Source organism: Gigantopelta aegis, chromosome 1 (genome assembly GCF_016097555.1).
Source record: "Gigantopelta aegis isolate Gae_Host chromosome 1, Gae_host_genome, whole genome shotgun sequence".
NCBI classification, from domain to species: domain Eukaryota; kingdom Metazoa; phylum Mollusca; class Gastropoda; order Neomphalida; family Peltospiridae; genus Gigantopelta; species Gigantopelta aegis.
This window is the reverse complement of record NC_054699.1, coordinates 3946865-3962058: the sequence shown is the minus strand read 5'-3', so window position 1 is coordinate 3962058 and position 15194 is coordinate 3946865. Positions and strand designations below refer to the sequence as shown.

The 15194-nt window shown below is 35.9% G+C and overlaps 1 protein-coding gene across 3 annotated transcripts in view; it reads left to right on the top strand.

The window, feature by feature from the left end:
* Window positions 1-15194, top strand: part of LOC121369447 (diacylglycerol kinase delta-like) — a 194651-nt gene that overhangs the window by 125611 nt on the left and 53846 nt on the right. For 2 of the 3 annotated variants that reach the window (XM_041494548.1, XM_041494563.1), the window contains exon 6: window positions 12182-12317. In XM_041494548.1, coding sequence (XP_041350482.1) covers window positions 12182-12317 — 136 coding nt within the window. Of the gene's footprint in view, window positions 1-4976; window positions 5165-12181; window positions 12318-15194 lie in introns of those variants that run through there. The other variant, XM_041494556.1, reaches the window with a different exon arrangement.

The following is a 15194-nucleotide window of genomic DNA, read 5'->3' as shown; positions in this document are numbered from 1 at the left end:
ACTACGCTAGTTGTGAATTGCAACTTGGTATGAAATACAGACATTACTACGCTAGTTGTGAATTGCAACTTGGTATGAAATACAGACATTACTACGCTAGTTGTGAATTGCAACTTGGTATGAAATACAGACATTACTACCCTAGTTGTGAATTGCAACTTGGTATGAAATACAGACATTACTACGCTAGTTGTGAATTGCAACTTGGTATGAAATACAGACATTACTACCCTAGTTGTGAATTGCAACTTGGTATGAAATACAGACATTACTACCCTAGTTGTGAATTGCAACTTGGTATGAAATACAGACATTACTACCCTAGTTGTGAATTGCAACTTGGTATGAAATACAGACATTACTACGCTAGTTGTGAATTGCAACTTGGTATGAAATACAGACATTACTACCCTAGTTGTGAATTGCAACTTGGTATGAAATACAGACATTACTACCCTAGTTGTGAATTGCAACTTGGTATGAAATACAGACATTACTACGCTAGTTGTGAATTGCAACTTGGTATGAAATACAGACATTACTACCCTAGTTGTGAATTGCAACTTGGTATGAAATACAGACATTACTACGCTAGTTGTGAATTGCAACTTGGTATGAAATACAGACATTACTACGGTAGTTGTGAATTGCAACTTGGTATGAAATACAGACATTACTACGGTAGCTGTGAATTGCAACTTGGTATGAAATACAGACATTACTACGCTAGCTGTGAATTGCAACTTGGTATGAAATACAGACATTACTACGCTAGTTGTGAATTGCAACTTGGTATGAAATACAGATATTACTACGGTAGTTGTGAATTACAACTTGGTATGAAATACAGACATTATTACGCTAGTTGTGAATTGCAACTTGGTATGAAATACAGACATTACTACCCTAGTTGTGAATTAAATTTAGTCAACAATTTGATGTGTTCCCTTATTTCTTTCCATCAGTATATATTATATTTTCAAAAACCATTAAAATGTATCCAGCCAATTTTACCCTCCGTACCCTCTGGCAGAAACCCTAGCTGATCACACTAAGGGGCCATCCATAATTTTTACAAGTGTACAAAGAGTACACTTTTGATCACTCCTCTCCCTCCCCCCCCCCCCCCCCATAAAAGTGTACATCCCCAAATGAAAAATGTTGATCAATATTTTTCGTTTTCAAAAAGTGTACACTGACCCCTTAACCCCCTCCTCCCCCCCCCCCCTCTCCCCATGTATGGTTTGTACGCTCATGAAAATGTTTAACATTATGGACGGCCCCTAAGTTTGTTTGTCAGATTTCATCTCATAATAATAATTTACTACAGCCCTACTAGTTGATTTAACAGATTTAATCTTGTTATGATCATTTATGGGCGCACTATATTGATTGGATAAATTTTTATTTCATTATAATAATTTATGGCGCTATATATTGATCAGACAGTTTTATTTCCATTACAGTAATTACAAGCCATTGTGATTTGACTTTTTTATTTCCATTGTAATAATTTATGGGCATCCTGAATATTGATTTGACAAATGGTCTCTTATAATAATTTATAGCATGGTAATGTGATAGTTGTTTTAACTGTGTTGGGTTGCACTAATTCTATAGTTACGTCTTGGTTACGGTGCTACTACCTTACCAGGATGTTGTATTCGGGCTGAGGGGTAGAGAGTCAGAGTCTGTATATATCATTTTTCTGACTATTAATTGTTTTTGGGGTGGGTGTTTTTTTTGTTTTGTGTTGGAGGAGGGGTTTTGGGGAGAGGTATTAAGCCTAGTGCTGTTCCAATGATCGATTATAGTCGAAAAATTGATCAGATTGGCTCTTACGATGTGATGATCAATTACAAAAATCCATAAGTGTTAACTGTAACTGTTCCTCCAGTTTAGAGGATCAAATTGATGGAAATGTACAGTGGTTTGAGTTTGTTTTCGTGTGTACATAAAGAAACCAGATTTTAACATCCATTCAGTTTAGATGATAAAATTGATGGAAATGTACAGCGTTTTGAGTTTGTTTTCATGTGTACATAAAGAAACCAGATTTTAACATCCATTCAGTTTAATTTATCTTTTATTCTCACCTGGGCGAGACGTAGCCCAGTGGTAAAATGCTCACTTGATGTGAGGATGGTTTGGGATCGATTCCCCGTCAGTGGACCCATTTGGGCTATTTCTTGCTCCAGCCAGTGCACCACGACTGGTACATCAAAGGCTGTGGTATGTGCTATCCTGTCTGTGGGATGGTGCATATAAAAGATCCCTTGCTTCTAATTGGAAAAGAGTAGCCCATGAAGTGGCAATAGCAGGTTTCCTCCCTTAATATCTGTGTGGTCCTTAATCATATGTCCGATGCCATAAACCATAAATAAAGTGTGTTGTGTGCATCGTTAAATAAACCACTTCCTTCCTTTTGTTCTAACCTGGGCATGCACCTCAGTTATCTAAGCCCTATGTCACCAAGTTGGGGGTTAATGTTTATAGTGGGTGCAACAACAAAAAAACAACGCTAGTGCTGTGGCCTTTAAAATTCACTCATTGTTGAAACCACTACTGGGACATGAACCCACCGCCCACCTGCCAGAATTAAGGTCAATAGCTTAATGACTATGTCACTGAGGTTGGCAGGTTTTAACAAACCACCATGAACTAGTATTATTACTAATATATAATTAGAACCTTCCCAACTAAATCCACATCCCTGTGTTCTTTTAGTGGGATGTTCCAAACTGGTGAGTTGATCATAGTTTAGAAGGGTCCATTTTACCTCTGGTGGGGTTGGATTTGCACCGAGAAAGTAGGTACATCCTGTTTTAAATGAATTCAAGGAAGCGTGCTAAATGTGACATGTAGGACTTGACCCAAACTTCTTTTATTCACTTGAAGTAACCGAACATTTTAAACATGGCCATATTTTGATGTGTCTTGTGTGGAGTTTTCAAACCTCTTTCTGCAGTGGTATATATTCTGTGTGAATTTTTACTCTTTCTGCAGTGGTATATATTCTGTGTGAATTTTTATAGATATTTTTTTTGACCAGTGTGATATATACATGAGCTGAGTGATTTATCACAACATTATCAGTGGAGATATCATGGCATTATCGGTGTGATTTGTTGATATATAGTGTCTCATTCATATCAGTTGGATTCTGCAGTGTGTTGTCAAGCATTCCTTTCCTTTCTTTCTTGACAGCTGGAAATATACTGACATCAATACAGTTAGGCTAATACTGTTCTCTAATAAGCCTCAATACATTTTTGTTATCCACATTTTTTTATATTATTTTTTTATATATATTTTTTTTTTTTCAAAGACTTCCCATCACTTTATATGTTTTCTTCTTATGTGTATTTGATTGCACTGGTCGGACAGGGAAGATATCAGCAGAGTTTATCATTTCGCGGCCAGTATAATCGGAGTGAAATAGAAACTCATGGATGAACGTGTTGAAGATTGGAAATATCTTACGTTGAGACAGCTGTGGTTTTTATCCAGATTGTGAATGTGTATTTCATGTTTGTTGTGAATACACTACTACAGATTGAAAGTGCACTGTACTACAAATTAAACTACTACTGATAGTGAATATTGTGAATAGAGTGTACTACAGTGTGAAAACAGTGTTCTACAGACTGAATATACTATAGTACAGACAGTGAATACACTAGACTAGTTGCTACAGCTAGTGAATATTGTGAGTACAGTGTATAAGGGCTACATGTAAGGAATACAGTATACTACAAGTAAGGAATACAGTGTACTACAAGCTGTGAATGTATCTTTAGTGAATAAGTACTACTAATTGGGAATAAACTACTATAAATTACAGACTACTACAGATAACACTACTATAAACGGTAGTACAGTGGATTACAAATAGTGAGTACTACAAGTAGTGAACACATTACTACAGATGTTGAATATAGGGTACTAGAAAATAATGAATATACTGTCTTATCAGTTATGAATGAACTGTTTTACTGATTATGAATACATCATGCCATAACATAGTGAATACACTGTACAACAGATACTGGAAACACTGTACTACAGATAGTGACTATACTGTATAACAGATAATGAGAACACAGTACTGTGGATAGTGAACACACAGTACTTTCTACAATATTACTATATGTAGTGAATACATAATATTGCAAATTGTGGATACAATGTATTTCTGACTGTAAAACTAAACAAATTGGGAATAGCTACTACTGATCGTGAATACACTGTACTACATATTGGAAATATTTCTTATTGCAAATAGTGACTACACTGTTCTACAGCTTGCGAATACACCACACCTTACTACAGATAGCAAATACTCTGTACCACAGATTGTGAATATATTACTTCAGATCACAGTATACCATATACCCAAACCTATTGTACTACATATTGTGTAAATATACTGGACTGCTCATGCACTTCTAGAACTAGCAAGCAAAGCCAGTCTGGTCATTTGTAAAACTTTAATAAGTGACAACATGATGTAACTAAAATTTCACAACTTCTGCTGATGTTAACAGCTTGGTGCCTGTGGATCTAGACTTTTCCTAATGTAGTTAACACCTTGTGGGAGAGAATAATTTCTCTTTATAAATGACAGATGGTAGACAGTGTTCTGTGGATGAACATTTCAATGTGGGTTTTTTCTACTCAAAGGATTAATATGTAAGCCGTCTTAAGATGAAAATCTAGTGGGTTTTTGCTCTGAAAATCTAAGATGATTTTTGTTGTTTTTGTGTTTTTTTGTGTGTTTTTTACTTTTCAAGTAGATATCTACATGTACGCTGGTTTTAATTCTACAGCTGAATGAATATCTGTGGTGTTTTGTTTGGGGGTTTTTGACTGAAAGGATAAACTTTGGTAGTGGTTTCGACTTGTGGTTTCGTGAATGAACATATAAAGTGTTTTTTATTCAGCTGATCAAAATCTTAGGGCTGGTATCACCAGAATGTATTCTGTTAGTGAATATGGTTTCTAAGTGGACATAATGTTTAAAGCGTTTGGTAGGAAATTCATCCAATCGTGTTTACCGGTAGAACAACCGTCAAGTGTGACCGACCTGGAGATGGAACAGGATTCGGGGGTTGACATCATGCCCGAGTTTTCAACAGGAAGTACCGTGTACGAGGAACAAGTGGTGAGTCGGAAAAACAACTTATTTCCTATCAGGGCAGTTCCTGAAAACATCACCAGGTGGGGTGGAGGAGGGGAGATGGGGGAGGGGAGGCTTTTTAATTACCACCAAAGAAGAAAAATCGACAGATTTTTAATGAGTGTTTGATTTTAGTGCCGCTTAAAAATTGTTCCTGTTTCTGTGTTTTTGAAGACCGTAGAAAACGTTTTGGATTTTGTTTTCCCAAGATTATTTTCATGTATGATGCATTTAAATATATTGTAAGGGCCATTTCAAAATGATCTGTTAAACTGAGTTTTTATTACAGCTTAATGTTAACACACTTAAACATATGAAAATATATTTTTATTGTCAGTTTACTTATGTTTTCTGGGTTTTAATGACAGTTTTATCGGGGGGGAAAAAATGTTGTAAGCCAGGACGTGACATTTGTTTTTTGGTAGTATTCATTACTGTTATGTCAAATTAAAAAATTAGGTATCAGGACATCAGATCTAAAATATACTGCACATGAAAATACTACTTTGCCTTCTTTCATATCATAATTAGTATATTAAATTATTTTTCAAAATATATAAATGTCATGTCCTGGCTGATTTGATATATAAAAGTTAGTTATGTTTAAAACTACTTTTTACAAATAAAAATCCTTTTTAATTCTTCTCCTGCTCAATGTTTCAAGTATAAATAGAAGGTATAATGATGACTGGTTGTATTAAATGATTAAAATAACCACCTCAAACTTTGAGCCAGGATGTGATTTTGTGCCAGGATGTGACATTCAAGATGGTGGTTTACACTAAATCTTTCTATATAAAGAAATGAGCAAAGCCGACTGGATACTGTACGTGTACCTAAAAGAAAATACTTTTATTTTCAATATTTCTGTCCTCACCACCCATCCACAAAATACATTTGAATGTGACACACATCTATATGAAGGGTGAGAGTAAGAGTAAATCCATGAAAGGAGTTTTGATCATAGATTTAACAAAGTCTTGTTATGATGTTAAATTAAAAAACATTTTTGTAAAACAAAAAAGGTATGTAATAAATACAGAACTTCACATATGCTACACGGTCTCGTGGTATATATATATTCATACACAAAATAAACTTGTGCAATAAATAGGATGTGAAAACAACGTATGTGAGGCTCTGTATATTTATTAAATGGTTTAGAACATGAAATAAAACCTGTTGGCTTCTGTGACATAGTAGTTAAGCCCTTGTCCTCAAGGTTGGTAGGTATTGGGTTCACACCCCAGTATTGCATGCTTCCCACCCAGAGTGGGTGTTGATGGCTCGATGAGATGTACCAGCACTACACCGACTTCTTTGACTTACTAACAGCGACACATTTTTGTTCTTTTTCAGCTCTAATTGTTGTTTTTCTCACCATTTGTATTCCATAAAATAAAATTTTAAATATATTTTAAAAACCCAAAACACAACCAATAAATTAAAAAAAAAAAAATCCCAACTATTTTGGTTGCAGTTACTTTTTTTTTCTTCTTCTTTTTCCTTTTTTTTTTTTTAGGGATGGTTTTGGCAATGTTTTTTCTTGATACCAAATTTGCACTCAGTAGTTATTATGACAAATCAGTACTAAAGATTTTCTTGAAAAAATATAATCCAAGCCGACGAGAGGCGAAATCATCCCTTTCATGATGGGCACTTTTCATTGGAGTTTTAACCGGGCTCACACAAAAGCAGCATCCGTTTGAGTTCAATCACAGACAGCAATGATAGAACTAAGTCTGATGGTGTGATTGAAAAAAAAAACACCCACCATTCTGGTAATCCTTCCATTAATTTGTCATACTGAACCAAACATCCTTTTTCTCTTTTTTTTCTTCTATGGAACTGGTCTGGAGTTGAAATACTGCACCAAGTTCATTATTGGCTATTGACAAAATTATGCGACTGGTGCTGAAAATGTTGTTGATGCATTTATGGTGGGGTTTTTTGTTGTTTGCTATTGACATTTGTCCTTGGATACAAGATGAAAACAATTGACAAGAATGTTGTTGTTACAGTCGATGACAGACAATTTCCGCACCGTCGTTTTTGATTTGTACACAATCAATATAACATACCTTACCATAATTTCACATTATATCCATATTTTGTAAATGGTTCAGTTTTTTTAAACAATATTTTCAATGTAAATGCATTAGTAGTTTTCAGACAAACAAAAATACTCAATAGGAATTTTGTATTGAAAGTTTTCCAGCATTCTGAAAAGGGAAGCATCATGCATTCAGTTTTTGTTATTGTAGCGAGATGCAAATTTTTTATTACTATGCCTCACAAAGCTGACATCATAAATCTGATCTCAAACGCTGAATTCGATTTCCATTTAATTACGGTATAATACATGTAGTTTTTAGCATTCACCATTATTGTCATTTCTCGCTCCAGCCAGTGCACCACGACTGGTACATCAAAGGCCGTGGTATGTGCTATCCTGTCTGTGGGATGGTATATATAAAAGATCCCTTGCTGCTAATCGAAAAGAGTAGCCTATGAAGTGGCCACAGCGGGTTTCCTCTCTCAGTATAGGGGCGGGACATAGTCCAATGGTAAAGTGCTCACTCGATGCACGGTCGGTCTAGGATCGAACCCCGTCGGTGGGTCCATTGGGCTATTTCTCATTCCGGCTAGTGCACCATGACTGGTACATCAAAGGCCGTCATATGTGCCATCCTGTCTATGGGATGGTACATATAAAAGATCCCTTGCTGCTAATTGAAAAGAGTATCCCATGAAGTAGCCACAGCAGGTTTCCTCTCTCAATATCTGTGTGGTCCTTAACCATATGTCCGACGTCATACAAGCATAAATATAATGTGTTGAGTGCGTTGTTAAATAAAACATGTCCTTCCTTCACCATTGTCGTCATTACATCCACCACCACTACACCATCACCATCACCACACCATCATCATCATCATCATCATCATCATCATCTTCATCACAACCACCACCACTACTACCACCACCATCATTACCACCACCACCACTACTACCACCATCCTCACAACCACCACCATCACCATCATTACCAACACCACTTCCACCACCATCATCATCACCACCATCACCATCACCATCATTATCAACACCACTACCACCACCATCATCATCACAACCACCACCATCATTACCAACACCACCACCACCACCACCATCATTATCATCTAGCCCATTATTATTTGCTGTAACCATCACATCAAGTGGACACTCAGCTCTATGCACTATCATGACCAATCCCATCATGTATTAGTATACAGTGTTTAAAATCTTGTTTCCACCACACTGACCCCAAACGTGGACAGCTTGTGTACTCAGAGAACAGTGGCCGTCATATTTATAGCCGCAGATCGTGAGGTCGGCATTTGTACAAGCCACTGGACTATTTTCCTACTACACAGAGAGAGCTATGTCTTTTTGTAAAGTGTGGGAGGAACCCACTCAAGTGGCCTACTTAACACAGGTAGTGCCAGGTAGAAATATTGATTTTTATTTATAGCTCATATCCAGAGGGGTTTTTGTAATAGAAAGATTAGCATGGACTGATGATGCATGTGGTAGATTTTTCTATCGTGAAGGGTGGGGTTGGTTTTGTGTTTTAAGGGATGGGGTTGGGGTTTTTTTGTTGTAAAGGGTGGGGCGGTTTTTTATGTTGTAAAGGGTGGGGTTGTTTTTTCGTGTTGTAAGGAGTGGGGTTGGTTCTGTGTTGTAAAGTGGGGGTGTTTTGTGTTGTAAAGGGTGGGGCGGTTTTTTATGTTGTAAAGGGTGGGGTTGTTTTTTCGTGTTGTAAGGAGTGGGGTTGGTTCTGTGTTGTAAGGAGTGGGGTTGGTTCTGTGTTGTAAAGTGTGGGTGTTTTGTGTTGTAAAGTGTGGGTGTTTCGTGTTGTAAGGAGTGGGGTTGGTTCTGTGTTGTAAAGTGTGGGTGTTTCGTGTTGTAAAGTGTGGGTGTTTCGTGTTGTAAAGTGTGGGTGTTTCGTGTTGTAAAGTGTGGGTGTTTCGTGTTGTAAAGTGTGGGTGTTCTGTGTTGTAAGGAGTGGGGTTGGTTCTGTGTTGTAAAGTGTGGGTGTTCTGTGTTGTAAAGTGTGGGTGTTTCGTGTTGTAAAGTGTGGGTGTTTCGTGTTGTAAAGTGTGGGTGTTTCGTGTTGTAAAGTGTGGGTGTTTCGTGTTGTAAAGTGTGGGTGTTCTGTGTTGTAAGGAGTGGGGTTGGTTCTGTGTTGTAAAGTGTGGGTGTTCTGTGTTGTAAAGTGTGGGTGTTTCGTGTTGTAAAGTGTGTGTGTTTCGTGTTGTAAAGTGTGGGTGTTTCGTGTTGTAAAGTGTGGGTGTTTCGTGTTGTAAAGTGTGGGTGTTCTGTGTTGTAAGGAGTGGGGTTGGTTCTGTGTTGTAAAGTGTGGGTGTTCTGTGTTGTAAAGTGTGGGTGTTTCGTGTTGTAAAGTGTGGGTGTTTCGTGTTGTAAAGTGTGGGTGTTTTTCGTGTTGTAAAGGGTGTCTCAGACATTATCTCATGTTCAAGGTAGAGGTACAATGTACATGTTGTTGTTGTTGTTGTTGTTGGGTTTTTAAAATTATTCTACTGATTTCTAAAGATTTCACAACTTGGAGACTATTAAACTAGTAATTCAGTTGACAACACTGCCAGCCCCACCCCTAATTAATTATATAAGTGTTCAGGTTTTCTGCCAGATGCCATACCCAAATTTATTTACAGATTTATCTTTTTCAAGTTAACTTTTTGACAAAATTAATTACTCTTATCATTACTGTATGAATTTAACCCTAACCCTTAAACATATCCCATTTTCTTTCTGGGGGAGGACCCCCATACCTACCCCCTGTTGACTGTGGTTGCATTCAATTCCATAGTGCCATACCCAAAAATGTCTTTCTGGCATAAACACTGATAACATATCTCAAGTAATCAAAAACTGTCCTAACTTGAAAATCAAACCATTTTATATATATATTTTGTGGAATTTATAAATTAAACTGCAAGCTTGACCCTTGACATAATACATTTGTTTATGGAGCATTTTTGGAATGAATAATACATTATCTCAATGCATAAGACTTGCAATTGATAAACAAGACCAGGGGCCTTATTCACAAAGGTCTCTTAGGCTCTGCTAGACAACAAAATATCCTCTTTGCAAGTCTTTTATCATTGCACTGCGAGATCGCAAAGTTGCGAGAGTTTAATGAATTGGGCCCCTGAATGATAAGTAACTTGTCTCGTTCAGCTTATTTTGCTGTCCATCACTACATCACAATCCTTGTCTTTTTCCCAATTTTAACAGGTGCTTGTCTCTTGTGGCCATTTATGCCACATATGTCTTTTCCCCATCAGCTATATGTATATATGTGGGTCTAGTTCTGAAGTTTGTATCTTGTAATTTCAGAATGTAAAGCTTCAACATGTAACCCATTGGCAGTTCACAGGAATTTAAAGTTGCATAATCATCAAGAAAACAAAACAACAGTTCACATGAAATATTCTGCCATGAATGTTTAATATTAACTATTATTACCCCAGCGGTCACTGGGAATATTTTCCATATTTTCTCAGTGACAAATATGCTGCATTGGTCTAACGAACAATACTATTGGACAATTTGACACTCACAAACCAATGACCTTGTCGGTACTAAATATGACGTCATCACGATTTGGCAAACACACAAAATGACGTCATGTAGTTTAAAGAGTTTTCATTTACGCCTCTCTATTTTTGGTGTTAAATTTATAACGAAATGTCATTTTAATGCAATTCCTTATAGATTTTGTAGCAGAATAAAGAACACTTTTGGGTTTTTTAAATTATTTATGAACGTGATTAAATTACAAAGTTATAGCAATTCTTAGAAAAGTGTGCAAAGTGGTTTACATCGTTTCTATACAGGTTGGCCTTTCGTGCATGTGCGTCGAAAATAAAGGCTTCTAGAGAAAAAGTAGCTGAGGTAATAAATAGAATAACAAACTCGGTACCAGTTATTATCAAATTTATGTCCCTCGTGAATTTAAAATTTTCAATTGTCAATCGCTAAAGCTCGTGACAACTGAAAATTATTTCACTCGAGACATAAATTTGATAATAACTGGTAACTCGTTTATTATCCTCTATGTGCTACACAGTATTTTTTATATATTGCAGCAATTAAGGTTAATTTAAAGTTGCATAATTGTTACACGAACTGTTGTTTTGTTTGCATGAAATAATGTGCTATGAATGTTTAATATTAGTGTTACACAACATTTACAGCATTTAATTGTAACATGAACTGTTGTTTTGTTTGCATGAAATAATCTGCCATGAATGTTTAATATTAATATTACACAACATTTACAGCATTTAATTGTAACATGAACTGTTGTTTTGTTTGCATGAAATAATCTGCTATGAATGTTTAATATTAATATTACACAGTATTTTGTTTTATATTACAGCAAGGTGAATTTAAAGTTCCATAATTGTTACACGAACCATTGTTTTATTCACGTGAAATATTCTGCCATGATTACTTAATATTAGTGTTACACAATATGTTTTATATATTCCCGCAATTAAGGCGAATTTGAAGTTCCATAATTGTTACACAAACCATCGTTTTGTTTGCATGAAATATTGTGACATGAATATTTAATATTAGTGTTACACAGTGTATTTTTATATATAACAGCAATTAAGGTGAATTTAAAGTTGCATAATTGTTACATCAACTGTCGTTTTGTTCATGTCTGCCAAGAATGTTTAATATTAGTACGGTACTATACAATATTTTTTATATTACAGCAAGGCGAATTTAAAGTTGCTCAATTGTTATATGCACCATCATTTTGTTCAGGTGAAATTTTGTGTTAATATTAGTACTACACAGTATTTTTTTATGTATTACAGCAAGGCGAATTTAAAGTTGCATAATTGTGCATCATTTTGTTCACTTGAAATGTTGTGTTAATATTAGTACTACACAGTATTTGTTTATGTATTGCAGCAAGGGGCGACCAGCCACACGGAGATGATGTCGGGCCAGCACAACTGGTACGCCTGCTCCCACGCCCGACCTACTTACTGTAACGTGTGTCGCGAGGCTCTCTCCGGTGTCACGTCACATGGCTTGTCTTGTGAAGGTACGTCACCCATACCTTTAGTTGTTTTTGTCTTAACTTGAGGGGTGGAGGCTTTCTCCGGAGTCACATGGCTTGTCTTGTGAAGGTACGTCACCCATACCTTTAGTTGTTTTTGTCTTAACTTGAGGGGTTGGAGGCTTTCTCCGGAGTCACATGGCTTGTCTTGTGAAGGTACGTCACCCATACCTTTAGTTTTTAAAAGATTGGTTTTGTTTTTATCTTAATTTTAAGGGTTGGAGTCTGTTGGGCATTAGATTATGTTCTTGTCTAGTAGATGGGTGTATTCTATCGGGCGTCACATCACATGTTCACTTAAAGAGACTAATACTCTATCAGATTGACTCCAGGGGTGAGATTCTGCTCATTCTGTTTGTGCTGTAGAATTGAACCCATTTGAATTTTATCCCATTCCAGCCAGTGCTCCACCACTACATCGGTCATAGAAATGAACCTCAGTGGACCCATTTGGTATTTTCCCATGCCAACAAAATCAGCTGGTGTGTGTGGAGAATAACAAATCCACACTTTCTCGTACATTCTCCACAACTTAACTTTATTAAACTGAGGGACCACTAGCATTGCCAGAAGGGGTCATGGGAGATATACCCATACCCAGTCAAATCTCTCTTTTTTTCTTTATTATCCTCCACCACCTTTTAAATTTTCCTGTTGCTCCATAACATAACTCGTAAGACAATGTGGTTGTATTTTTTTTTTTTTTTTTTCTTCTTTGTTTTCCTTCTAAAAAGCCTTTCTCAAAGTGCTGTTATTATTATTGGCAATATTATGTTTTGATTCACATTATGATACCAATGTCACGCAATATAAAAATTTGCATAAAGGGACTCGGTCGGTCTAGGGTCAATTCCCATCGGGCCCATTGGGTTATTTCTCGTTCCAGCCAGTGCACCATGACTGTATATCAAAGCTTGTGGTATGTGCTATCCTGTCTGTGGGATAGTGCATATAAAAGATTCCTTGCTACTAATGGAAAAATGCAGCAGATTTCCTCTCTAAGACTATGTGTCAAAATTACCAAATGTTTGACATCCAATAGCCAATGATTAATAAATGAATGCTCTAGTGGTGTTGTTAAACAAAACAAACTTTAAAGGGACTGTCTTGAGTTGCTGCCATTATAAGATGGCAGCAAATCAAGACAGTCCAGTACTAATAAAATGTTGTAATGACTAAAACTATACACTGTACATACTAAATACTGATTCTTGTTTAGAATATCAGTGTCTGTATATTCAATGTGTTTCTGGTCGTCCTATTGTTTGTAATGACTAAAACTATACACTGTACATACTAAATACTGATTCTTGTTTAGAATATCAGTGTCTGTATATTCAATGTGTTTCTGGTCGTCCTACTGTTTGTAATGACTAAAACTATACACTGTACATACTAAATACTGATTCTTGTTTAGACTATCAGTGTCTGTATATTCAATGTGTTTCTGGTCGTCCTACTGTTTGTAATGACTAAAACTATACACTGTACATACTAAATACTGATTCTTGTTTAGAATATCAGTGTCTGTATATTCAATGTGTTTCTGGTCGTCCTACTGTTTGTAATGACTAAAACTATACACTGTACATACTAAATACTGATTCTTGTTTAGACTATCAGTGTCTGTATATTCAATGTGTTTCTGGTCGTCCTACTGTTTTGTAATGACTAAAACTATACACTGTACATACTAAATACTGATTCTTGTTTAGAATATCAGTGTCTGTATATTCAATGTGTTTCTGGTCGTCCTACTGTTTGTAATGACTAAAACTATACACTGTACATACTAAATACTGATTCTTGTTTAGAATATCAGTGTCTGTATATTCAATGTGTTTCTGGTCGTCCTACTGTTTGTAATGACTAAAACTATACACTGTACATACTAAATACTGATTCTTGTTTAGACTATCAGTGTCTGTATATTCAATGTGTTTCTGGTCGTCCTACTGTTTGTAATGACTAAAACTATACACTGTACATACTAAATACTGATTCTTGTTTAGAATATCAGTGTCTGTATATTCAATGTGTTTCTGGTCGTCCTACTGTTTGTAATGACTAAAACTATACACTGTACATACTAAATACTGATTCTTGTTTAGAATATCAGTGTCTGTATATTCAATGTGTTTTCTGGTCGTCCTACTGTTGTAATGACTGTACATACTAAATATGATTCATCAGTGTCTGTATATTCAATGGTGTTTCTGGTCGTCCTACTGTTTGTAATGACTAAAACTATACACTGTACATACTAAATACTGATTCTTGTTTAGACTATCAGTGTCTGTATATTCAATGTGTTTCTGGTCGTCCTACTGTTTGTAATGACTAAAACTATACACTGTACATACTAAATACTGATTCTTGTTTAGAATATCAGTGTCTGTATATTCAATGTGTTTCTGGTCGTCCTACTGTTTGTAATGACTAAAACTATACACTGTACATACTAAATACTGATTCTTGTTTCGACTATCAGTGTCTGTATATTCAATGTGTTTCTGGTCGTCCTACTGTTTGTAATGACTAAAACTATACACATGTACATACTAAATACTGATTCTTGTTTAGAATATCAGTGTCTGTATATTCTCTGGTCGTCCTACTGTTTGTAATGACTAAAACTATACACTGTACATACTAAATACTGATTCTTGTGTTTCGACTATCAGTGTCTGTATATTCAATGTGTTTCTGGTCGTCCTACTGTTTGTAATGACTAAAACTATACACTGTACATACTAAATACTGATTCTTGTTTAGAATATCAGTGTCTGTATATTCAATGTGTTTCTGGTCGTCCTACTGTTTGTAATGTAAACTATACACTGTACATACTACTGAAAACTA